The sequence below is a fragment of the Megascapheus bottae genome, chromosome 8 (genome assembly GCF_031878675.1).
Source record: "Megascapheus bottae isolate mThoBot1 chromosome 8, mThoBot2.hap1, whole genome shotgun sequence".
Taxonomy (NCBI): Eukaryota; Metazoa; Chordata; class Mammalia; order Rodentia; family Geomyidae; genus Megascapheus; species Megascapheus bottae.
Genome location: NC_143516.1, coordinates 38,633,667 through 38,659,969, shown reverse-complemented (window position 1 = coordinate 38,659,969; position 26,303 = coordinate 38,633,667). Strand labels below are relative to the sequence as shown.

Genomic DNA, 26,303 nt, shown 5'->3' with positions numbered 1-26,303 from the left:
CATTGTGAAAAATTGATTTAAAATAATAACAATGTTCAAAAAGAAATGTATTCATTATGTGAGAAATTGTTACCCCTCTGTACATCACCTTGACAAAAAATTTGAAGAAAATTTTTAAAAAGGCATGATGACATTGTTTTGGGCAAAGGATAACAGAATAAGCATCAGTTACATAACACAAAGGACTACGTCTCCCAAAGTAATTAGTCCAGAAGTAAGGAAGTGGTAACTGGCAGTAGTCCCATATCTTGGGTCTGACTTCCTAGCTGTTCTGACCTTTTCTCTATTGCCAAAAACGGACAGCTGCAGTTCTGACATACCTTGCATTCTACCCAGAATGAAGGGAAGGGCCCAGACCTTGAGTGATCCATTCCTGTCTCATGACCACTTCCTGGTGCAAAGGACACTAGGAAACTGAGTATTGCTTCTCCAAGTCTCTACAAGTTGAAGCAAGGAAGGGAAAAGGGGGGGAGACTGGATGTTAAATGAACCAACCTACAAGGTCTGCCACAGCTTTCAAATTAGAGGCTATCAAGCATGGTTTAATTCAGCATATACACAATTGATCAGATGCAAAGCAATAACATCGTAGAAAATATTGACAGGTAAGTCAACCAATTAATTGTCCACTCTCAGTAATTCTGCATATCGATATGGGTCTTTCGTTCTCTGTTGGAACCAATTCTAGTTGTTTAAGAACTTCTGTTCCTTCAACCAATTGCCTAAGTAGGAGAAAAGAAAAAATAACTTATAGTCAGTCATAAATTCTTACATTTAGTTTATTTCCCAAATGGATTCCTAGCCAGCTATTGCTAAGGCTGCTATTTATAGATTAGTTGTAAATATTTGAAAGAATAAAATAAAGTTGTAAATATCTGAAATGGCTCTGTATGTCACATCTACTACATCCAGTACCAATAACCTGGCTGTAGTTCCCTCTGGCCTGGAGCCTGAGATCCTCAGATCTTAGCCTCCTGAGTAGCTAAGGATTACAGGCATGAGCCACCATGCCCGGCTGTTCTGTTATAATAACAGAAAATGGACAATGGCACAGGACAATACAGTACATTATGAAGCTCAAGAGTAGAAGATAAGTGGACACATTTACCTCTGTCCAAAGAGGGAGAAGCCTATTCTCCAAACAGGTTTCACAAACATTGAGTGAGTAATCAACATGCAGTCATTTTCGCTGTGGTATGTGTCAGGGACAAGGTAAGTGAGACTAGCTTTTGCTTTAAGTTGTTCATGATGTGCAGAGAGGACAAAAAGCCACGTGCTTTTATTTTGTGCCAGTCCTAGGGCTTGAACCCAGAGCTTTGCTCTCTTGCTTGGCTTTTTCCCTCAAGGCTAGATATGCTACTAGAGCCACAACTCCACTCTGGCTTTTTGCTAGTTGATTGTGAGCCCATTTGGTATTGAGTCAACTTCACTTGCCTTATCATTGCTCCTTTTTTCCCTCCCCATCTTCAGATAATTTCAACTGGTTTAACTGTTCTGTCTTCATACACGCATATAAAAGTATTTGAACCATATTTTCCTATCCACTCAACCTCCTCCACCACCTCCATTTTCATTCTTAAACAGCCCATCCTTCACTCCTGCTAGAGTTGTTTTCAAAAGAAGTTGGTCATGTTGCTTAAAATTTACAGTTCTGTGACTCATCACCTTTGACCCCCCCCCCAGTCACACAGCACAGCCCACTGTGTCCTGGCTTTTTCCTTCAGCCTCTACTCCCTCCAGTCTCTCCATGGCACTAATTTCTAGCTAAAACCAAATGATTTGCAGACCAGATTCTCTCTTGTTCCTTAGGACCTCTTTGCAGGATCTCAATGCTTCATAAAACTGATTTGACTAGTTATGGTTTCCATGCTTTCTAACTTCTACTTTACATTCAGCTCTCTACTCATTATTTTCTCATGATGCTTTCCATGACCTCTTCTAATCTTGAGATCCTCTGAAGATAAAATAAACCATCCCTGCTACTATTCCCAACATATATTTCCTAGTCCTTCTATCATGTGTCTGCATGAATGGAAGCCTTACACGTTTGTATTTTTGTATTGGTTCCATATGAAGTCATGCTCTGTGGATTACTGTGGTCTCCGATAAACAGGGAATTTCTGTATCTCTCTAGTCCTTGCTAACCCCTTGTTTTGGCCTTCCCAAGCTGAGAAACACCTGAGGAGGCTAAAGGATGCAGGGAAGACCACTGGAAAGAAAAGTATCCCTAAGAGTTAAATTTCATGCAGTTTAACTGTATTATTTAAGTATTATTTAGGTGCCTATTTTGTTTTTTACCTTTCTGCATCTTCTATTGTGCTCTGTAAGGTTTCACATAAGTATTTCAGTCCAGTCAAAACAGGTTTGGAGATTTAAGGGTAAAATAGAGACCATATTTGGGTCAGAACAATAAAAGGGATGCAGTGCCTCCCTGAGGCTAGAAGGGTAATGACAACAAAAATCCCTAATCTCTGGGGACATTAGGAACTATGAAAATAAGACCCAACTCTCTTTCATTCCATGTTCATTCTGTAAGGACTCATATTTGCTTCATGTTTTATTTTTAATGGTTATTATAAAGGTGATGTTAAGAAGGGTAAAGAGTACATTTCTTTTTGGACAATGTCACCCCTTCCCTCACTGTCTCCCAGTTTTTCCCTCCCATTTCCACCCACAACTTGAACAGTTCATTTTCATCAGTGTCTATGAATAGCACTGCTGCATTTTTTCACCCTTTGTTCCCCCAGCTTGTCCTTTTCCTAAAGGAATTAGAGAGTGTTGTGTTAACATTGCCTCAGACATTTCCAATACTATCTTTGCAGAACTGGCTTAGCCTATGTCTGTTGCTGGGTTTCTTATGGTGTTTTGTTTTTTGAGCTGATGCACTCTGAGCTGCCTGACTTCCAAGCAGCATTTTGTTTCATTGTGCTTCCCGTGCTGAGCACAAAGACTAGCCAGTCCAGGTGCCTAAGCAAGGTCTAGCTGAATGAATATGGAAGGTAGCAGAAGTGATGGCTAGCAAAGCAAAGGTGGGGAGTCAGAGTGGGAGGGATGTACAAGGCCACATTATACTGTAGCCTGTCTGAGTCAGCAGGAGGGGTGGTGATGGAGGCATTCAAGTTCTACGGGAGTTGTGGTTGCACTGGTTTGCAAGGATGACTTTAATGAGATACAAAGGATCACGGAACAGTTGGTCAACCAGATGACAGAAGCAGATTGACATGATCCAAGAAAAAGTCAGAGTTATTTGGCTGTAAATTAATTCAAGGATACATTTCCAAAATCAGAATGTAGTTTATTTAGTATAAAAGAATTGAAGACAAGCTATTATTTAGAGTCTGATCTATAAATGTTAAGTCATCTCTAAAGATGGCTTCTGAATTAAAATGTGCATTATACTTTTTACTTACAAACTGACATGTTAAATTGAAATCCCTTTGTACAACTACTTAAAGATTAAAAAAAATAAGACATATATGTACATTTATATATCTCTTATTTTTTTCAATCCAGAGCCATTATACCAAAGGAATTATTTTTCAACTCCTTCATGAGTTGAAAAAGCAATAATTATCCCTATGGAGTGACTGAAAGAATCTAATATATATTCAGGAAAAAGTCTAACAGTTTACACCTTATTAAGGAAAATAAAGTTCATTCATATTCACTTTAGAAAATAAAGAGAGGGACACTAGAGTATTGGAAAGTACATCCACATGCATACTATCATCTCGCTAATATCGCTAATGTCGGGGGGGGGGGGAGCTGTACAAGTGAGCACGTGCATGTATATTATTAGGTGGCTAGAACTCAGGACCTGGATACTGGCTCTTAGTTTTTTCAATCAAGACTGTTGCTCTACCACTTGAATCACACCCCCACTTCGGGCTGAGATCCTCAAATCTTAGCCTCATGAGTAGCTAACATTATAGGAATGAACCACAAGTGCTCAGCTTGCAAATATAATAACAATAACAAGAATAGTAATAATATAAAATGTTTCCATACTTTACCAAGACATGTGAAAGGGTATCAATGTATGTGAATTAATGCACCTTCTATCTGGCAAATATCATGTAACCCTTTTATTAATTACAATTAAAAAAAGAAAAATGAAACACAACAACAACAAAAAATGTTTCCATACTTAAGGTTGTTTAGTAAAAAAGTTACATGTAACCAATATCTTTCAATCTTTTCACTATGTTCCCAGCAATAAGTTGCTTTCTATCCTCACATCTACCTATAATTATATCTCTATCACTATATACTATAGTAGGACTTCTAGTAATTTAGAATTAATAATAGCCTTAAGGCTGAAGATGAAAGGTAAAGTTAACTACCTAGATTGCTAAATAAATGGATGGCTTGACAGATAAAATATTCTCATGGCTCTTTGTTGTTGTTGTTTGGTTTTGGTTTTGGTTTTTTTGCCAGTCCTGGGGCTTGAACTCTGGGCCTAAGCACTGACTCTGAGCTGTTTTTGTTTTGTTTTGTTTTGTTTTTTACTAAGGCTAGCACTCTACTACTTGAGCCACAGCACCACTTCTAGCTTTCTTGAGTAGTTTACTGAAGATTAGAGCTTCACATGGAGCCGGGAATTTGGCCTTGTGATAGAGTGCTTGCCTAACATGCATAAAGACCTGGGTTTGATTCCTCAGTACCACATACATAGAAAAGCCAAAAGTGGTATAGTGGCTCAAACGGTAGAGTCCTAGCCTAGAGGAAAGCCCAAGAACAAGCCCCAGGACTGGCAAAAAAAAAAAAAAAAAAAAGAGTTTCACAGACTTTTCTACCTGGAATGGCTTTGAACTGCAATCCTCAGATCTCAGCCTCCTGAGTAGCTAGGATTACAGGTGTGAGCCACCACAACCCAGACCATGGCTGTGTTTTATGGATAGAAAACTTCTCAGAATTATTTTTAAACATGTTTGTCTATAATTGTAGTGATTTTGGTTGTAAGCCCTATCTTTAGCTATTTATAGAATATGTACAATACTCATCCAAATCCATACAAGCAATATTTTCACACAGGTGATGAACAAACGTGGGATGTACCTACCCAAAAGCCACGTATTTCCTATCCATATAGGGAGCTGATTGAAGTATAATATAGAATTGTGATGCATTGGTATGATGGCCTTTGTTGACCATTCCAAGCACTCCTCGTTTATTATGAGGAACTGAAAAGTTTTCATCTAGAAAAGAGAATAATTAAGTCATTAAATTATCTAGATCAGTTGATTGTAATATATAGGAAACAAATGAAACATTTTAACAGATTCATTGTATATATTAATATAGTCTAAATTGTAAATATTCTATTTGGTTTTCTCCTTCCTTCCTTTTCCCCCTCCACTACTAATTTTCATTTAGTAATGAAAAGCATATAGTTTGTATACAGATAAAGGTCAATAAGCTATTGTGCTATTTTGGCAGTGACATTTCTTTCAAACTACCAATGTGAACTGAGAAAAAAAACACTTGCTCTGTAGTCTTTCTCTGCTCTGAAGAGAACGAAACAGGAAGCAGATGAATGTGTGTGTGTGTGTGTGTGTGTGTGTGTGTGTGTGTGTGTGTGTGTGTGTCTAAGAGAGGGGGGGGAGAGAGGGAGAGGGAAAGAGGGAGAATTCCTGAAATAACTTAAAAGGAGGAGGCAATATTCACTTGGCTCACAGCTTCAAAGGGTTCAGCCCATCGTGGTGGGAAAGTAACAGCAGAGCAGACTGGTTCACAACTTTAGTGGCCATGAAATAGGCATTGAATATCTGCACTTGATGGTTTTCTCATTTTCATTCCACCTGGGCCCCAATTATGGCATGGTGCCACCCACACACAAGGGCAAGTCTTCCCCAGTAATTAATCCTCTCAGAAAAAGCCCTTCAGATGCACACCCAGCACTGCTTTACTCATCCCCTAGTTCATCTCCATCCAATCGAGTTGACTACAGAGAGAACAGAATTGGAGCTGTTTTGAGAGCTAACTTTGTTCTCTTTCTGCCCCACATCCTTCGCTCTGGAAACTCACTCTGCATCACTGGATTGCTCGCTGAATGCTTTTTAATCTGTTGGTAAAAGCCTCGCCGAACACTTGGTTTCAACCACAAATGAAACCCCACATCTCAGCTAAGGATGAGAATCAAGGATCCTCAACAGAGGCACGAAGCTGTTTAAACATGTGTCTACATGAACACACTGAACTCCTTCAGGGTAGGAATTCTGGTCAGATGATCTTTGATTCCTTGGGTCCAAGCACTGTGCAGGCACCTACCTAGCTCACTGTTCTATGAGTGAACAAATGGTATCATTTGCATGTTTTCATTTGATAAATCCTTTTCTTTGCACAAAACTAGCTATTCCTTCACCTTTTGGCCACTCTGGCCATTAGTTCATTACAGCTTTTTAACCTTTTAATTTTTTAACCTTTTAAAATACACAAAACATTATAAAAATGTTTATTTACAGATTCTTATAAGGCAAACACCCTATTAACTACCACCCTGGCTGAGAAAAAGAACATTGCCAGGTTCCTGTTTTCTTACCCAAATAATCACCCAGCAGACTTCCCTATAAAGTTTCACAATGTTTCCTTATACTGAAGACTTATCATTCCTATTATAAAAGGCTTGTCAGGCTGCAAATGTAACTCAGTGGCAGAGTGCTTGCCAAGCATTTGAAAAGCCCTGGGTTGATTCCTAGCACCTAAAAACAATCAAAATGTATTTTGTTTCATGCCTTTTAGGTCTAACCGCAGCATCTACCATTGTTGCTTTCCTATACTGTATCCATTAATAAGCTTCAGCTATATAACTGCTAGAATGTTCCCCAGTCTCATCCATTGATGGCATATCCCTGGTGCATTTGACATTGCTATAGTTTAGACCTGAAATGTCCCCTAAAGGCCCATGTGTTCAAGGTTTGGTCTCAAGACTGTGATACCCCTAGAAGGTTATGGGATCCTTAAGAAATAAGATCTAGTAACTGGAGGTTAGGTCAGAGGGCATGTCCTTAGAAGGGATATGGGCTGGGAGAGAGTAAAGGAAGGGGTAACACTGTCCAAAAAAGAAATGGACTCATTACCTGACTATGTAACTGTAACCCCTCTATACATCACCTTTATAACAACAAAAATTATTTTTCAAAAGAAGAAGAAAGGGATATTGGGACTATGTCCCTCCTTCTCAGTGTCTCTGTGTCTCTTTCTTTCCAGCTAGCATGCAGTAGCTTTCTTCCACCCTAAACTGTCCACCCAAAACCATTTGAAACCTTGCATTATCTCAATATCCCTGCTGGGATGACAAAGTATCATTAATACCTATGAGATACATATCTATCTATCTATCTATTATATGATACTTTCTAGTACAGTGGTTTTTTATTATGCTAAGTGAAGTGAGGGTCAGAGAGACAGTTAAATCTAAATGATAAGCTGTATGAATAGGAGGATCATATGCAAACGGACTAAAGTATAGTGTACACAGTGGAGGATTCCAATGGTGTAACTCCTTTAATGAACTTAGTCTAATAAAAATGGATACCAGAAAGTTTCAGGTCTAAACTACAGCAAGGCATGACATTGACCAAAATGCATTTTACTCATACACTGACATGTTGAGTTGAATCCCTTTTGTACATCCACGTAGAGTTAATAAAAAGTTAAAACCTGTGTAGGTTTTACTGCATAATGTGGCACAAGGCAGATATTCCTTTGGCTGACATATGCCCCTCATACTTCTCCACCTTTTGCAGTATATTCTTTCAGCAGAAAGTACAGAATACTGTTCTCTCCATCTATGGGAAGTTAGGAGATATTGAACCAATGAAATCCGACTTTGCTGTGAACAGCAAAATAGGTGCCATTATAATCATAGTTTCATTTCCACGTATGAATTAGAATACTTTTATAAACAGATGTTTTCCTTTAGCTGCTGTTTGGGATAATTCATGTGGGAAGAACAAGTTAAAATGCTTGATTCTTTCTCTATTTTTGTCAGACTTTGAAATAATGGATTCTTTCCCTATTGTTCCCTCAAAGGAACCAGTTATACTTTATTTTATAATATAATTATGAACCCAAGGATTTGAAATATTTGTTGAGTGCTAATCAATTGTAATTAGGATTCTCAAATTATTCCAAATTTGGACAGTGGGAGCATCTTCCAATTGATTCTTAGGGCCTTTGTCATGACCCTCATAAGCTTTCTGTTATCTGATAGAACACAAGGAGTGTAAACTGAAGAAAGATATAATGTCAAGTACTAGTAACTTACTCCTGTTAGCATAGCTACTGCGAGGCTGAGATCTGAAGATTTCTATTCAAAGCTAGGAAGGTCCATGAGACTCATCTCCAATTAACAACCAAAAAGCTGGAAGTAGAACTATGGCTAGTAGAGCACTAGCCTTGAGTGAAAAAGTTCAGGGACAGCACCTAGGCCCTGAGATCAAGCCCCAGAACTTGCACCAAACAGGAAGGAAGGAAGGAAGGAAGGAAGGAAGGAAGGAAGGAAGGGAGGGAGGGAGGGAGGGAGGGAGGGAGGGAAGGAGAGAGGGAGGAAGGAAGGAAGGAAGAAGGAAGAGAGAGAGGGAGAGAGAAAGAGAGGGAGAGGGCAGGAGAGAGGGAGGGAGAGAGGGAGGAAGGGAAAAAGAGAAAAAGGGAGAGAGGAAAGAAGGAAGAAATGAAGGAATATAATTAGCAAGTAGAAAGGAAAAGTATACAACTATGTTGACTGGACTGGACCAGAGTGGCTTTTATCATCATCATCATCATCATCATCATCATCATCATCATCATCATCATCATCATCATTTTGTCAGTCCTGGGGCTTGAACTCAGGACCTGGGCACTATCCTTGAGCTTTCTCAAGGCTAGTACTCTACCACGTAAGCCACAGCACCATTTCTGGCTTTTTCTGTGTATGTAGTACAGGGGAAGTAAATCCAGGGCTTCATGCATGCTAGGCAAACACTCTACTACTAGGCCAAACTCCTTGCCCAGGAGTCCCTGTGAACTCATCCTGGGCACTGTCCCTGAGCCCTTCAGTTCAAGGCTTCTGCCCTACCTTTGGGCCTAGGTGTTGTCCCTGAGCCCTTCAGTTCAAGGCTTACACCTTACCCTTGAGCCAAGTCCCACTTCCTGTTTTTTGTTTTTTGTTTTCTTCTAGAGGTTAATTGTAGATAAGAGTTTCAAGGCCTTTTGTGCCTGGTCTAGCTTTGAACCTTGATCCTCAGATCTCAGCCTTCTGAGTAGCTAGGATTACAGGTGTGAGCCACTGTACCTGGCCCTACTAACATTTTTTTTTTTTTTTGCCAGTCCTGAGATTGAGCTCACAGCCTGAGCACTGTCCTTGGACTTTCTCAAGGCTAGAGCTCTACCACTAGAGCCTCAGCATCAGTTCCAACTTTTTTTTCTATGTGTATGGTACCAAGGAATCGAACCCAGGTCTTCATGCATGTAGGCAAACACTCTACCAGTAGGCCAAACTCCCGGCCCCCTACTAACATATTTATAATGAATTCCTTTTAACATCAGCTAGATAAAAGGATTTCCATTCTTTGCTATCTAGTAATAGAGCCCGTTCTCATAATTCTTTTTTTTTTTTGCAAGTCCTTGGCTTGAGCTCAGGGCCTGAGCACTGTCCTTGGACTTTCTCAAGGCTAGAACTCTACCACTTGAGCCTCAGCACCACTTCCAGCTTTTTTTTCTATGTATATGGTACCGAGGAATCGAACCCGGGTCTTCGTGCATGCAAAGCAAGCACTCTACCACTAGGCCAAACTCCCGGCCCCTCATAATTCTTTTAACTCCCTATTTTGCTATATATTGCCACTTTAATCCATTTATAGATGACTGATCAACTTTAAAGATACATACCTTCAAATGTTGGTCCATAAATAGACTCTCCATCATCTCCTCTTCCAGCTACTATATCTGAGAGGAGATAGCATTACATAGATTTCTCAGGCCCCAAATGGTTAGTAATGTCAGAGAGGAAAGAGGCTTTCAATTATGATCCCTTTATACCAATGTCAAGGGTAAGTCACAAATTTCTGTACTATAAAAGTATTACTATTTTTTTTGCCAGTCTTGGGCTTAAGCTCAGGGCCTGAGCACTGTCCTTGGACTTTCTCAAGGCTAGAGCTCTACCCTTGAGCCTCAGCACCATTTTCAGCTTTTTTTCTATGTATGTGGTACCGAGGAATCAAACCTGGGTCTTCGTGCATGCTAGGCAAGCACACTACCACTAGGCCAAACTCCCGACCCCAAAGTATTACTATTTTAACTTTACTTGTATCTTGTAATCATTTTTATTTTGAGGATTCCATTTTGTTTTCATTATAACTTCATGAGTAGCTTTCATTATAGTGAAAATCTTGAAAATAATGAAGCATTGAATTATCATTATGGTTATGAATTTTAAAATGGTTATATAATTTCTGTCTTTTTCATAACCTTTTCCATAGTCTATCTTGAAAGAATAAGAGTCAGCTGCCAATGGCTCACACTTATAATCCTAGCTACTCAGGAGACTGTGATCTAATGCTTGTGGTTCAAAGTCAACTAGGAAAAAAAATTAAAAAAAATTTTAAAAAAAGTCAACTAGGGCAGGAAAGTCCGTGAGACACCTCTAACCACAAAAGCTAGACACAGAGCTGTGGTTCAAGGGCAGAGCAGTAACCTTAAGCCAAACAAAGCTCAGGGATAACATCAGTTCAAACGCCAGGACTGGCATGCATGTGAGTGCTCTTCTGTACACACATGCACACAGAGTTCTTTTTATAGGAAAAACAATTCTTGAGCCAGGTGCTGGTGTGACAACTCCTGCCTGTAATCCTAATGATTCAGGAGGCTGAGATCTGAGAATCTGGAAAAGCCATGAGAGTCTTACCTTCAATTAACCATCAGAAAACCAGAAGTGGAGCTCTGGCTCTACGTGATAGAGCACTAGCCTTGAGTAAAAGACCACTGGGACAACGCCCAGGTCCTGAGTTCAAGCACCATGACAGATAAAAAAAAAAAAAAGAATGCATGTTTAAATTTTCATTTCTATAGTTACCTTGGGCTTAGGATGTAGCTAAATAGTTGAGTACTTGCTTAGCCATGTGAAAGGCCCTGGATTTGACTCTAACCATGGCTAAAAAAATAAATAAAATAAAATTCATCTACAGTGATAACTTATTTTATGTTAATACAATGAGAATTTTCAGGTGCTTATATGTCATACATATTTTGGCTTAGGCTTGCTCCCTCTATATATTAAAAAAAAAAAAGACACCATAGCTAAAGAGGCAGAGGGCCTGGTCTTCGTATTCTATCCTCAATCTCTATGCCTCTACTTCCTTTAGTTCAGTAATACAATTAAATATTGGAGTGTTCAATTAAATATTTGTCAAAAGATGGTGTTATTTGCTGGGCATGGTGGCTCGTGCCGATAATGCTAGCTAATCAGGAGGCTGAGATCTGAGGATGACAGTTTAAAGCCAGCCCAGGCACCAAAATGTCCATGAGACTCATATCTCCAATTAACTACCAGAAAGCCAGAAGGGGTAGGATGGTAGCCTTGAGATGAAGCGCTCAGGGACAACGCCCAGGCCCAGAGTTCAAGTTATGACCAAAAAAAATATGTGAGCAATCTGCCTACAATAAAAATATGCTTTAAAAAAGGAAAATGCTGGGGCCGGGAGTTTGTAGTGGTAGAGTGCTTGGCTAGTACGCATGAAGACCTGGGTTCCATTCCTCTGTGCCACACACATAGAAAAAAGCCGGAAGTGATGCTGTAGCTCAAGTGGTAGGGTTCTATCCTTGAGAAAACCCACAGACAGTGCTTAAGCCCTAAGCTCAAGCCCAGGACTGGCAAAAAAAAAAAAAAAAAAAAAAAAGGAAAAATGATGCAATAGGCAAGCATGTTGAGAGAATTTATTTGGGCAAGGGCATTTAGCACTTAATTTGTACTGTTAAAAAGCTGATCCAGAAGTGAATTGACAAGCCTTACGTCTATAGTCCTTGCCACCTAACCTAGTGATGAATGAAACACTGCAATGGCAAAGACTAAATCGGAAATGTGAAGGTGAAGGCTCCATTAGCATTAATTCTGTTGGATTCTAGAATTTTCTTTGTTCAGGCAAATCTGCTCAGATAGTTGTTCTGCCCCATCCCTAATTTACCTCCCAGCAGTCATGTTTCTTTGCCCCATTCTGCCCTGCCCCCACCCCATCTCTCCTCTTGTCCTCTGCATTGGATTCCCCAGTGATATCAACACCATTTTAATCAGTATTGACTGCTATTTTTTATGGCTATAACCATCCATTTTTAACTCAGTCTTATATGTCTGATATTATCTCTATACCTCTGACCACAGACTGAGATATGGAGAAGTGGTTCAATGCAAATGGAAAGCCAGATGGCTTTGATTTAAATCTTGATGTTAGTTTCTTTCCCCGAGTTTGTAGCCAGGGAAGTCCTTGCTAAGATACATTTTAGGCAAACAAACAAACAAGCAAAAAAAAAAAATCAGTCAGTTGACAAAATGAAGAAGGAAGATATTGGAGAAATAACTAGAGCACATCCAAACCAACGCAAAAGAACAATGGCCCATATATGTTGAATCTAGCTGAGAAGGGACAAAAAGGCCATTACAGTGAACAAGAGAAGGTTGTCCTAGGTGGTGGGCATGGGTGAGAGGGGGTTGACTTTGTGGGACATATTTGTCCCAAAGGGCAAGCATCCTGAGGCACAATACAAAAGCACATTTACCTGTAATCCTAGCTACTCATGAGGCTGAGAGCTAAAGATTGCAGTTCCAAGCCAGCCCAGAGCAAGAAAGTCCATGAGATTCTTATCTCCAATAACCCACCAGAAAACCAAAAGTGGAGCTATGTAGGATTCTAAGTGGTATAGTGTTAGCCTTGAACAAAAAAGCTCAGGAAAGTTCTCAGGCCCTAAGTTTAAGCCTCACAACCAACAACACCAATGAAAAGCACAATTAGATCCTGTGCTGCCAAACTCTACAGTGCCCTGCAGGAATTTGATCTCTGAAAGATGAAGATGGTTTCCCATGAGAGATTGAATCCACATGTCCTGTTATATTCATGTAATCATTCTATGACATTCTAAGAAATTGATTCAAAGAGCCTTATCCAAGGTGATGCAACTCAAGTGTAATCAGCATGTGAATTTGAATCTAACAGTCTGGTATCTTTTTACATTGTCCTATCATTCTCATATCTTTTGTTTCCATTATCTTTAACTTTGTTCCCTCTCTAGAAACCTGACCAAGACCTGTGTACTTTACTATTTTGCAATTTTACCCCAATTAAACAAATAAACAAAAACCCAACAAATAATATGAACTGTTTTCCCAAAGCTTGATCTGGGGCTGTTTAAATCAAAACCAAAACAGAATGCAGGAGCAGCGATTATAGACCCTGAGACTCAGAATCAGGAGCTCCAGATACTAGCTCAAGGGTTATTTTATATTAACAAAAGGTTGGAAATTAGCCAATATATAAAAGCAGTGTCTTAGGCCTTAGTAATCCTAGCTATTTCTGGTGTTGGATATCAGAGGAACTGTAGTTTAAGACCAGCTGGGGTGAAAAGACACGGTGGGGGGGGCCCTTCCCCCTACTTTGTCTCAATAGAAAAAGCTGATGTGGTGGTGCATTCCTGTCACTCCAGCTACTGTGGGAAGTGTCAATAGGAGGATCACAATCCAGGCCAGCCAGGAATAGAAGTGTAACCGTAAGCTCAAACCTCAGTACCACAAAAGAATTTAAGAAAAGGAAGAAGGAAGGAAGGAGAGAGAAGAGAAGGAGAAGGGGGAAGAGGAAAAAGAATAGAAAGGAGAAGGGGAATAGAAAGTAGCAATCAATTCCCCAGTTCTCCATTGGAGAACTAAAATGATTTAGCAATATGAAAAACTAAGAAGACTTGAAAAAATGTAGGTTTTTACATTATGTTCATTGATGTTTACTGACATGGAAAGATAAGCAGCACATATTAAAGAAAAAACAGTGAGGGTAAATAATAGTATTCATAATATGACCTAATTTTGGAGACCCTAAGGGAAAAATAGCTGCTTTGTATGCAAGATATTTAGAATAAGTCTGCATTGGGCCAGGAGTTTGGCCTAGTGGTAGAGTGCTTGCTTAGCATGCATGAAGACCTAGATTCAATTCCTCAGTGCCACATACATAGAAAAAGCCAGAAGTGGTGCTGTGGTTCAAATGGTAGAGCGCTAGCCTTGAGGAAAGCCCAAGGATAGTGCTCAGGCCCTGAATTCAAGCCCTGGGGCTAGCAAAATAAATATAAATAAATAAATAAATGTCTGCGTCCCCTTTCATTCATCTCAGAAAACATTCTGAGAAACACCAGCTATACTAAAAAAATTAAGCAATTTGCATTTCTCCATGTTATCAAGTTGAAGAAAATTGCTTCATTAATCCAATTATTTTTAAATCATTGCAGGATTGCTCCCTGTGGAATATCTCCCAGAAGCCCTCCAAAATTTAATTCTGTGCTGTTCATCAGACACCTAGTCTCTGTAAAGCCAAAAGACCTGAAAAGCATGCATAAAGGAAACAAAATCCTTCAATAGTACTTTCCACTAGTAGCAATTTTCATATAAAATGAATTATTTTCCATTGGTTCTACTTTCAAATTTTCATCCTTATGAGGTGTGTGTGTGTGTGTGTGTGTGTGTGTGTGTGTGTGTGTGTATGTGTATGTGTGTGTGGTTTTGAACTTCAGGGCCTTGAGCTCTGAGCTCTTGCTAACATGCTACCATTTGAATCACAGGTCCACTTCTGGTATATTGCTGATTAATCACAGATAAAAATGTTGTAGGTTTGAATACTCAGGCTAGCTTCAAACTAGGATCCTCAGATCTCAGCCTTCTGAGTAGCTAGGATTATAGTAGTCACTTGTCTTAGTGTATATCTTAAAAGTGTTATATTTCTAGATATTTTTATAAGGTAAGTGCTTAAATTTTTATATTAAATAATGGCATAATTCTTATTCAAGTGACTTCTTAATTTTTAATGTTCCTGTTAACATAATTTAAATCTGTTTATTCTAATTAAAAATAATTAAGGCTGGGCACTGGGGCTCACACCTATAATCCTGGTTACTCAGGAGAATCAGATCTGAGAATCACAGTTCAAAGCTAGCCTAGGCAGGGAGGTCCATGAGACTCTTATCTTCAGTAAGCTATCAAAACAGTCAGAAGCTGAGCTGTGGGCTCAAGTGGCAAAGAGCCTTGAGAAAAAAAAAAAAAGTTCAGGGGCAGCACACAAACCCTGAGTTTCCCCCCTAGGACCAGCAAAAAATAATAATTACAAACTAAATATAAATAGCTTAATTATTTGGCTATGTAAAAACATCTTTTAAATATATACATTTAATATTAGAATATCTAATTCAGTGTGCATTTTGTAAAGGTGGATACATAAAATTTTGGATATTTCAATTTGATGTAATTAAATTCTATTTCAGAGATTTAACTCACCTCCTCCTTGTATCCAACCATTTGGTACAATTCGATGAAAGATTGAATCTTTGTAATGCAGTCTTATGCCACTTTCAGAAAACCCTGCTTGTCCTGTGCATAAGACTTGAAAGTTTCTACATGTTTTGGGACACACATCACTGTAGAGCTACAAAAAAAGGATGAAATGTCAACATTTAAATAGAAACACTTCAATGGTTACTGATGCCTCCAACTTACTAAGAAAACCTAACAAATTGCTCTTACCTCAAAAACCAATCTTCCAACTGGTGAAGCCCCAATTTGAATATCCATGAATACAAAAACATGCTGTTCGAATTAGGGGGAAAATCCAAAACAAAACAGTGCAAGTCAATGTCTTTTAAGAAAGTTAAATGTCAGACAAAAATATAACAAATATTATTTTCAGCAATAACATTTTGATATTTCCAGTAATTAAGCACCAAAATAAGTGGCTTCAAGTTTATTTTAACTCTTTTTTTTCCCTCCAGTCCTAAAGCTTCAACTCTGGGCCTAGGCACTGGCCCTGAACTTTCACACTCAAAGCTAGTGTTGTGCCATTTGAGCTCAACTTCCATTCTTTTGTAGTTAATTGGAAATAAGAGTCTCACTAACTTTTCTGCCCAGGCAGACTTTGAACTATGGTCCTCAGACCTCAGTCTCCTGAGTAGCTAGAATTATAGGCATGAGCCACCAGTGTCCAACTTATGTTTAATTCTTTACAGCTTAAATTTTTTTTAAAAAAGGAAGAAAGGGGGGCAGAGAAAAAACTGTGTATTTCATTATAGATTTGGGGTGGAGGGATTGGCGCAGGTTCTTGAGTTTGCTGAGAAGCACTCTACCACTTGGCTATGTCCCCGTACTATCATTATTTCTTTAAACCTTTCATCATGAATGAAGCTTTGAATAATGTTAATTTTTTTTGCCAGTCCTGGGGCTTGAACTCAGGGCCTGGATACTGTCCTTGGGCTTTCTCAAGGCTAGAGCTCTATCACTTGAGCTATAGCACCATTTCTGGCTTTTTTCTATGTATGTGGCACCAAGGAATTGAATCGAGGTCTTCATGCATGCTAGGCAAGCACTCTACCACTAGGCCAAACTCCCAGCCCTGTTAATGTATTCAGGATTGCAGATATACAGCCTGGATGTCCACTCCCTTGCCAGCTCCATGTGGAAAGGAACACTGGGCAATCGTTTTGGTAAAGAAACAGACTAGGACTTCTCTATTTCTCTTTTCTTTCCTTAGTAGTTTGGGGAAAAGATCCATTGTGAGTAGCATAGATTTAGGCCCTGTGTGTCCCGAATTTTCAGAGACAACACGAATTTGCTAGCCAGAGACAGGCCATGCCCTTTCCAAGTGGGAAAATAAGGCCGTTGTTTCTATCGGAAGGGCAGTGCCAAGGGCAGGGATGAGGAGGACAGCATGCGCTCCATGTGCAGAGATGCCCCTTGCTCCTGTTTTCACTTGAGATCCTTTCTGGTAGGTGGCCACTGTGAGATCCTGCCTAGCTGTAGGAAGATGTATCCCAAGTGAAAATCCTGGTGTAGCACATCTTACACACTCATTCTATACCCACTGGCCACTGTGGGCATGAGCTAACTTCAGGTCTAACTGCTGTTCCTGCGGTAAGGTGTCTTAGAAAAGTTACAAAGTACTTTTCACCCCTACATCCTACCTTGGTGTTTGTCTCTCTGTTTTGTATCTCAGGTTTGTTTTGTTTTATTTTGTTTTTAATACAATCCCCTGCCATAGAAATTGTCACAGCCTATTAAGGTCTGCTCTTGAAAATGTCACCTTAGCAGAGTAGGGTACCTGCAATCTCAGTACAAAGAAGGCTGAGGCAGGAGGATCTTAAAGACTACCTTGGGCTACAAAATAAGGGCCTTTAATAAAAATCACAATGTTAATAAATTCTTTAAATAAAAAAAATCACACATATACACACACCTTTCTTTCCAATCTTTCTATCTTTTAGTATAGTAGTTCTCCCTAAGGTGTTAGAAAGTAAAAATGTTGTACTTAAAAAGAACAATGAGCTCATCCTGATGAGGAGTCATATATATATATATATATATGTATATATATATATATATGTATAACTTAAGATGAAGTCTTACTAGTTTGGCCTTGTAATCATGGGTTCATGAAATCCTGCCTCAGCCTCCTGAGTAGCTGGATTACAAATTCATACCAAGGAGGTCTTTATATTTCAAAATGGGTAATTCATGCATACCTGTAGAAATATTTGAGCAGTGAGAATCTCCCAGTACAGTCTGCCTACTATAAGGCACACTTATTTTGGTTTTGTTTTTTTGTTTTTTGTTTTTTGTTTTTTTGCCAGTCCTGGGCTTGAGCTCAGGGCCTGAGCACTGTCCTTGGACTTTCTCAAGGCTAGAGCTCTACCACTTGAGCCTCAGCACCACTTCTGGCTTTTTTCTATGTATGTGGTACCAAGGAATTGAACCCGGGTCTTCGTGCATGATAGGCAAGCACTCTACCACTAAGCCAAACTCCCAGCCCCAGTTTTGTTTTTTTGAGGTATACTTGTTTTACATACTTTCCAGCCAAATTCTTATGTAAGATAATCTTTTGCAACTATTCATATGCATATATATGTATATACAGTATATATGTGTGTGGAGGATATTAACATTTTATATATAAACATTATATATGTGTATAGGTTAAAGATATTAAAAATTAACTCACTGTAAGTGATCAAAAATTCCATATATGTTCTTTAAAAATTATTGTAACTTGCCTTAGTGTCTCTTAAGAATTTCTCAGTAAAATCGAAAGTAAGAGCCTCATACAATGCGGGAGGCCTAATGTCAACTACATCCCACATCTTTTGGGCCCATTTCTTCAGATCGTAAGCATCACCTAGGAGTTGATCATTAATAAAACACATCACAAGGGAAGAATATTCCCAGGTTTCACCTTTGAGTTCCTATAGGAAAAGGAAAAACAAAACAACATTTTGAATGGAGGAACCTAAAGCAGCAACAACAACTTGCCAAATACATACACCAGAGCTTGGGATCAGCTGTAGACTAACTCAATTTGTCATCTCTAGGATAGAATCTTAAAATATACTTTTAAGCCAGGAGCCATTCACCTCTTTGCTGGTAGTTACTCAGGAGGCTAAGATCTGAGGACCTCAGTTTAAAGCCAGTCAGGTAAAATAGTCCAGGAGCTTTTTATCTCCAATTAACCATCAGAAAACTGGAAGTGATACTGTGGCTCAATGTGGTAGAGTGCTAGCCCTGAACAAAACTGCTCAGGAACAGTGCCTAGGCCCTGAGATCAAGCCCCACAACCAACCAAGAAAAAATTATAATCATAGCAATGAGGTGGTATTCTGCTAAGAAAAATCATTATGTGTAGAGCCCATCTGTTATATTGTCTTTTAAACAAAACACAATCTCTGCCTTTATTTAATTTTACTGTAAATTCTTGGAGAACTTTTCAATACAAAATATATATGTATGTATATATATATGTATATGTATATGTACACCTATACATATTTATATATATATATTTGTAGAGATGGAGACAAGGGTCTTGGGCATGAGACAATGTTATTTTTGCTATGTTGGGGTGCAGAAAGATCAACATAGGAAAAGCCTCTTGTGAGCCAACAGAAGCTTCTAGAATAGAAGCATTGAAGTAAAAAAAAAAAAAAAAGCTTACCTTCCCCAGCATTTTAATTCCTAAGCCCATAAAGATGTATGGCTGGGAGCTCATGGCTTACACCTGTAATTCTAACTACTCAGGAGGCTGAGATCTGAGGATCCCAGTTCAAGCCAAACTAAGCAGACAAATTCATTAGATTTTTTATATCTAGTTAACCAGTTAAAAGCCAAAAGTGAACATGTGGCTCAAGAGGCAAATTGAAAAAGCTAAGCCAGAGTGCAAGGCACAGAGTTCAAGCACAAAAAGAAAAAGAAAACTGTGCTAGCATTTTCATCCAGACAATGCTGCCAGTCACAGGACCGGGTGAAGTGTGAGCACTAGGGAAAATCCCCCCTCAGATCTGGCTTATTATTTATTATCCAGTGCTCATCCTAGCAAACCATAGACAACTAAGTAGAGCCATTGTCAAACTTGAGTAGGCATCAGAATCACAGTTTACCTGCGCTCATTTGACTGTGAAATGCAACCTCAGAAACAATTGTCATCTAATAACATCCCAGGAGACACTGGTACTGCTGCTCTAGAGAGATGGCACTTGAGAAATACTGGCTGGGCAGGTTTGTCATCTTGCTCCATTTCCAGCTCCCCTGATGAGATCTAATACCCTATCATTTGCTTCCTGGGCCTTTCTCAGAGCTTGCTTCTTGTCAGAAAAATCAACTTGATGCTTTGTCATGAATTACTGATAAAGCCTGTGCCAATGCACCCAAGAGATTTATCAATACTATATTATGCAAGACCCCAAATCCAAGTAGGGAATCTGATGGTGGAATTTTAGTCAGGAAAACACAGAATGTACATTTGGAGGCTAATACCTTCATACCTTCTAGAGCTTTCCATTAATAAGACCTATGATACTTTTTTTTTTTTTAGGAGAAACAGGCCTTTCCCTTAGGGGAGCATTGCATTCTGCTAAATTAAATGACCAAATGATCCAATGAACTAATTTTCTGAGACCAATTGTTGCTAGGAAATCCTACATATAATGAAAGACACAAGGCTTGTACTGAAGAAAGACCAAAAACCTGTCCTGAAAAGGAAGCAAGGCCAAAGGTAACACATATGTAGAAGATGAGGGTGGGAGAGAGAAGGAAGGAAAAGAATAAAGGATAGGTCACAAGAATCAGCAATCATGAACTAGAAAGCCTCATTTAGAACCCATGGGAAAGGCAAGAGGAAGTGAGCACAAAACCTCTTCAGGTAGCACAGGTTGGCCCAGGTGGTGGAGTAGGGGAATGGTATCTATACTAGTCTGTAAAAGGATTGTGGAAATATGCAAGGAGGATGAATGTACACACAGACCATATAATCATGGTTGATTGGCAGTAATCATGTATTTAATGATATACCAACATAGATCTGATGATTAAAAATTTAAGAAAAAAACGTTTTGGGTTTGTTTGTTGTTGTTAAGATAGGTTCTTCCAAACTGGCCTTGGAATGTATAATATTCCTATTTTCATTGAGATACTGCTGTGTGTGTGTGTGTCTGTCTGTGTGCGTGCACCAGAAATGGGGCCTGAATTCAGGGCCTTATGCTTGTGGTCTTGATTAGCTTTTAAGCTCAAGGCTAGTGATCTACCACTTGAAACACACTTAAACTTTCACCTTTTTTTGCTGGTTAATTGGAAATAAGAGTCTCTCACACTTGTCTGCCTAGCTGGTTTTGAACTTCGATCCTTAGATCTGTCTTTTGAATAGCTAGGATTACAAGGATAAGGCACCAGTGCATGGCATGACACCTTGTTTTATATAAAGGAAAACTAACTGTTCCAATTTGCCAGGACTGTCTTAGTTTTAGCACTAAAATTTCTACTTCCCTGGGGCTTGGCTCAAGAAATAACACCCAACCTTAGGGGTAGGGCAGTAACCTTGAGTTGAAGAGCTCAGGGACGGCATCCAGATCAAAGTTCAAGCCCCATGACCCACAAAAATAAAAAAAATCCACTTCCCAGGATACCCTTCTGGTCTAGACAAACCAGAACCATTGGTCATCATAGTTGTTCCAGGATTAGAATCTGTGTGGCTCTTTTTGAATCCCAGTAAAAATGGCTTCTAGCTCTGAAAGCATCAGGCTTAAAAAATAGTACTGGACTCAATCTTGCACCACAGATGTGACAAAACAAAGACTAAAGTGGTCTCATAAAACTCTATTTATCTGTTGCTTAATCACAGGATCACAGGACATCTTCAGGCAATCAAGCTCTGAACAGTCAACCTTGCTTGAATCAGGAACGTGGAGATTTCATTATCCCTTGAGAAGATGGGGTGAGGCAGAGAAACCAGAATGGAGATCCTCTACAGACTAAACTGCAGGAGACAGGCAGGAAGTGAATCCCATCCCATCCTCCCCAACAGGAGATATGGCGGAGCCAGATGCTCCTTAGCATCCTTCTTTTGACATGCACCAGGTAGGAGTATACTACCAATTGAATGAAGGTGGCATCTCAGGAGAAAACTATTCCTTTTTTTACCTCAGACAAGCTCCGTGGGATCTGAGGTCTGGGTAGAGGGGAGAATGTAGAGAACAAAGCTTCCATGAGACAAACTGTCCTAGAGGAGTGTTGTGACAATAAGTAGAGCTTCTGTGAGCAACAGCTCCATACAAGCTGGCTGTAATTGTGTGGGGATGTACAATTCCCACACTTTCTTTTTTTTCCATATATTTTTTTATTGTAATTACTAGAAGGGTTACATTACATTCGCCAGATGGAAGATGCATTACTTCACATACATTGATACCCTTTCTCATGTCTAGGTCCCATTTCCCTCCCCCCACCCCACCCTCATTTTGTTTTCCCCCCTTTCCTATCCAATTTCAAATAACCAAATACGCATATATCCAATATATCAGATAACAAAGTGAAATACTGTAACAATATGAGATAACCAAGGGACAGCAAAAGAGATGAGAGATAACATAGTATATTAAGGACAACAATCACACATTATATGGCTTTTGTTTCTATATCCTAGAGGTCCTTTCATTTAGCATCATACTGTATGGCCTTATGTATCTAGGTTGCAAAGGCCAGATCATAGCAATCTGAGTATCTGGGTGTCACAAGAAGTGTTAAGTATCACATGAGCAGGAAAGAGGGTTAACTAACACCACTGGGAGGTTAACACTTACCTTCATCACATACCTCTCAAAGGAAAATCTTGTAAATATTTCACTGTTCAAAAAAAAAATCAGCCGGCAAAATGATTGAGATAATGTAGAAAAAGTACACAATTTAGAGCAAGAAAATCTAGTTCCCTTAAAATTGACTTTCCATTCCCCCTCCCTCAAAGAAAAAAAAAAACCTGTGGATAAATAATCCTGGTAGAATTCTGCCTGTTGTCAGTAAGACCACACCCACACATACTAAATATTCTTTACCCTTTTTTTTTCTTGTAGATATTGAGTCCATGCAAATTCTTGAAGAGGAACCATTATAGGATCTTCAAATTTGGATGGATAATTGTTCTTCAGAGTCTAGATTTTAAAATAGAATATTTAAGTTTAGAGCAAGTTCTTTTTTTTTTTCTTTTGTAGAACCAGTTCTTTTCTAAATTCAAATTCATTTCTCCCAACAGGATCTCTGGGAAGTTTCATGCAGCCCGCACCTAAGGACACACCATCTGAGAAGCCTCTCCCCTTGTTCCCTGGGATGGCTTCAAGTTGTTCCAACCCCTCTAGTGCTCTGGTTGATTTTTCTCTCACTTTTAAGTAGCAAGCTCCCTAGGTAAAGGGCTATATTGTAAATTTCCTGTTTCCCCTCTGCTACCACATCTGTCCTAGTAACTGAGTATATAAGTTGGTGCCAGTCACTTTGCAATTTACTGTGTTTTTTTAGAATTGGCTTTTCCCTAAACTCTTGCTAAATTACACTGGAGTTCAGATGCTTGATTTATAAAGAAAATACATTCACGTAATTGCTTTATTTTATTGATGGACCCAAAGGATATGATGGTTATATCTCTTAGAAAAATGAGAAATAAATGCTATATAAGTTTAGTTTTATAGCATAAAAGTTTAATAATGAGAATTTTTTATAGCACATGTGTCTGTCTCAGAGAAAATACTTGTTAGTTAACTATCCATGCCAAAATCTGTTGTTTTTGTTCTCTTTTAAAATTAGTGTACCTGGGCCAAGAGCATCGCCTAGTGGTAGAGTGGCTTGCCTAGCATGCAGAAAGCCCTGGGTTCCATTCCTTGATACCTCATTCAGAGAAAAAGCTAGAAGTGGAGCTAGGGCTCAAGCGGCAGAACACTAGCCTTGAGCAAAAAGTGTTAAGGACAGTGCCCAGGCCCTGAGTATAAGCCTCAGGACTAGCAAAATAAGAAAATAAATGAATAAAATTAACATGCCTTGGTTATACAAAGGGATGTTCATTTCCACATATGTATACAATAGATCCTAATAAACTTCTCCACCCCCACCCCGTCTCTCTTTCTGTCTCTGTCTCTCTTTGTGTGTGTGTGTGTGTGTGTGTGTGTGTGTGTGTGTGTGTGTATACTAATGCTTGAACTCAGGGCCTGGGCACTGTCCCTTAGCTTATTAACTCAAGGCTGGCACTCTGCCACTGGAGCCACAGCTCTATTTCTTTGTTTTTGTTTTTGCTAGTTTATTGGAGTAACCCATGGCTTTCCTGTTTAGCAGGCCTTAAACCAGGAACGTCAAATCTTCTACGCTTTCTAAGTAGCAAGGATTAAAAGTATGAGTCATCAGTACTTGGCTAACTTCTGGACATTTATTTATTTATTTATTGCCAGACCTGGGGCTTGAACTCAGGGCCTAGACACTATTCTTGAGCTTTTTCTGCTCCATGATAGTGTTCTACCACTTGAGTCACAGCACCACTTCCAGCTTTTTCTATGTATGTGGTACCTCAGAATCAAACCCAGGGCTTTCTGCATGCTAGGTAAGCACTCTACAACTAGTCCACACTCCCAGCCCCAACTTCTAGACTTTTAAATGGCTGAAAAAGAAAATCAAATGATACTTGATGTCATATGAAAATGATATGCAAGCCAAAGTCAGTGTCCATAATGAAGTTTATTGGAACACTCCCATTCATTTACATGCCTGTGGCTACTTTTGCTTATTTTGTTTTGTAGCTCCACTCCCTCCACCTCCAGTCCCAACTTCTGTGCCTGCTTTTACAACACAAGGACAAAGCTGCTGAAGAGTTATGACGGGCTTTTATGGATTAGGGGACCTAACGTATTTGCTACCTGGACTTTGTAGGGGAAAAGAATTGCATATCCTTTTCTCTACAGGGTGGAATAGCCATAGAAAATATTTCTTTTAGGCCAGGAGTTTGGCCTAGTGGTAGAGTGCTTGCCTAGCATACATGAAAACCTGGGTTCGAGTCCTTGGTACCACATACATAGAAAAAAGCCAGAAATGGTGCTGTGGCTCAAGTGGTAGAGCTCTAGCTTTGAGAAAGCCCAAAGATAGTGCTCTAGTGCTCAGGCCCTGAGTTTAAGCCCCAGGTCTGGCAAAAAAAAAAAAAAAAAAAAAGAAAAAGAAAGAAAGAAAAGAGAAGAAAATCTTTCTTAAAGGAGTTTTTTCCTTAAAAAAAAAAAAAAAAAGGAGAAAAGGGGCCAGGAGTTTAGCTTAGTGATATAGTACTTGCCTAGCATTCATGAAGACCTGGGTTCAATTCAAGGCCCAGAACTGGCAAAAAAAAACCAAACAAACAAACAAACAAAAAACTTATTACATACATACATATGAGTTGTTAGTCACTCTTGCCTGATCAACTGTCCATATTTCTGTTTTTTTAGGTACATATATAACTTTTTCACAGATTTCTAACATTTCTTTTCTTCATTTTGATGTAAGCTTAACCTGGTTTTTGGTTTTGTTTTTTTTTTGCCAGTCCTGGACTTGGGCTCAGGGCCTGAGCACTGTCCTTGGACTTTCTCAAGGCTTAGCACTCTACCACTTGAGCCTCAGCACCACTTCCAGCTTTTTTTCTATATATGTGGTACCGAGCAATCGAACCCGGGTCTTCGTGCATACTAGGCAAGCACTCTACCACTAGGCCAAACTCCCGGCCCCTTCACCTGTTTTTAAAATCATTTTTCTCATTTGTCATAATTAAAGTATTTTGCTCTTTGGACTCTGAAGAAGGCAGAGATTTCTTCAGAGGGATTCTTTGTAAGAACAATTTTGTTACCAGTATCAAATTTGTTACTGGTCCCAAATTACCCTGTATCCTTCTGGAATACAACCACAGATAAGACCTGGTTGTGGAGATACCATTTCTGGAGTTAATTCCAAAGACATTTTAAACTTCAGTGTTGCTATGATCATATACTGCTACAGCTTTCCTGCTGTAGGCACAACCAACCAAGCCAAATTCTGCACATTATGTCGCATCTGCATTTATTGGTTTGCAAAGAAATATTTGCATTCTTGAAGCCCCTTATCCAATTATTAAATCTGTGAAGCATCTAATTCTGCCAGAATGCATGGACTATTTTAGAAAGTTTAAACAATCTTTCCATATGAATATTTTCAAAAATCACATTTTGAGGAGAACAGGGTGTGTTAAAAAAAAAGCTGCTTATATGGCTCCAATATATTCTTTTTTCATGAATTGCAAAAATCTACAATTTAAGAAATCCATGAATTGGACTAGCATGGGCTGGTGAGTTGGAGTGGGAATGACCATTTTTCCCAGGAAGGTTCTGAACGCTTCCTTCCCTCGGATCTCCCTTTTCCAGGTCATCCTTCTCTAAGTCAAACGCGCGTCCAGCACCTTCGTGCCCCACACGCTCAGGGGTGGATCCGGCGGAGCCCGCCCGGCTAGTCCGGTCCTCCCGGTCCCCCTACACGACAGCGTAGGGTGCGCGCTTCTCGCGCCCGGGGCTGGTGGGTGGCACTGGCACTGGGGGATGTTCCCTGGTTACCTCAGCCGCGAGCTTCGCAACCTGAAAACTGGTGCATTTGAAGAGTCCCACTATCTTCACCTGCAGCGGCCGTCGGCGCGGCAGCTGCGTGCGGCGAGGCACAGGCTTGGGCCGGCAAGGCTGCGGCGGCGGGGTGGCCATGGTGGCGCTCCGAGACCGCCCCGCCGGGAGCACAAACACCGCGCGTCGCCGCGGCA

The 26,303-nt window shown here is 39.6% G+C and overlaps 1 protein-coding gene across 2 annotated transcripts; it reads right to left on the bottom strand.

Annotated features, from left to right (window-relative positions):
• Positions 1 to 514: 514 nt before the first annotated feature.
• On the bottom strand, positions 515 to 26,293 carry Ppil6 (peptidylprolyl isomerase like 6). 2 transcript variants are annotated; one of them, XM_090338312.1, is made up of 8 exons: positions 26,107 to 26,293; positions 22,582 to 22,677; positions 18,262 to 18,450; positions 15,746 to 15,808; positions 15,500 to 15,647; positions 9,871 to 9,927; positions 5,063 to 5,198; positions 515 to 722 (listed from the first exon to the last, which is right to left on the bottom strand). In XM_090338312.1, the coding sequence occupies exons 1-8, from the start codon at positions 26,245 to 26,247 to the stop codon at positions 611 to 613; spliced, it is 942 nt and encodes a 313-aa protein (XP_090194438.1). In that variant the 5' UTR covers positions 26,248 to 26,293; the 3' UTR covers positions 515 to 610. The 2 variants fall into 2 exon arrangements, with proteins under 2 accessions (XP_090194438.1, XP_090194439.1); XM_090338313.1 differs by lacking the exon at positions 9,871 to 9,927.
• Positions 26,294 to 26,303: the final 10 nt, after the last annotated feature.

Excerpts from the sequence above, each read along its gene's own strand:
- Ppil6 (XM_090338312.1), bottom strand. The coding sequence starts at position 26,247 with ATGGCCACCCCGCCGCCGCAGCCTTGCCGGCCCAAGCCTGTGCCTCGC. Across the intron at positions 15,809-18,261 it reads AATTCTTAAGAGACACTAAG|CATGTTTTTGTATTCATGGA; the intron begins GCAAGTTACAAT and ends TAATTCGAACAG. Across the intron at positions 5,199-9,870 it reads TTATGGACCAACATTTGAAG|ATGAAAACTTTTCAGTTCCT; the intron begins GTATGTATCTTT and ends TCTCTTTTCTAG.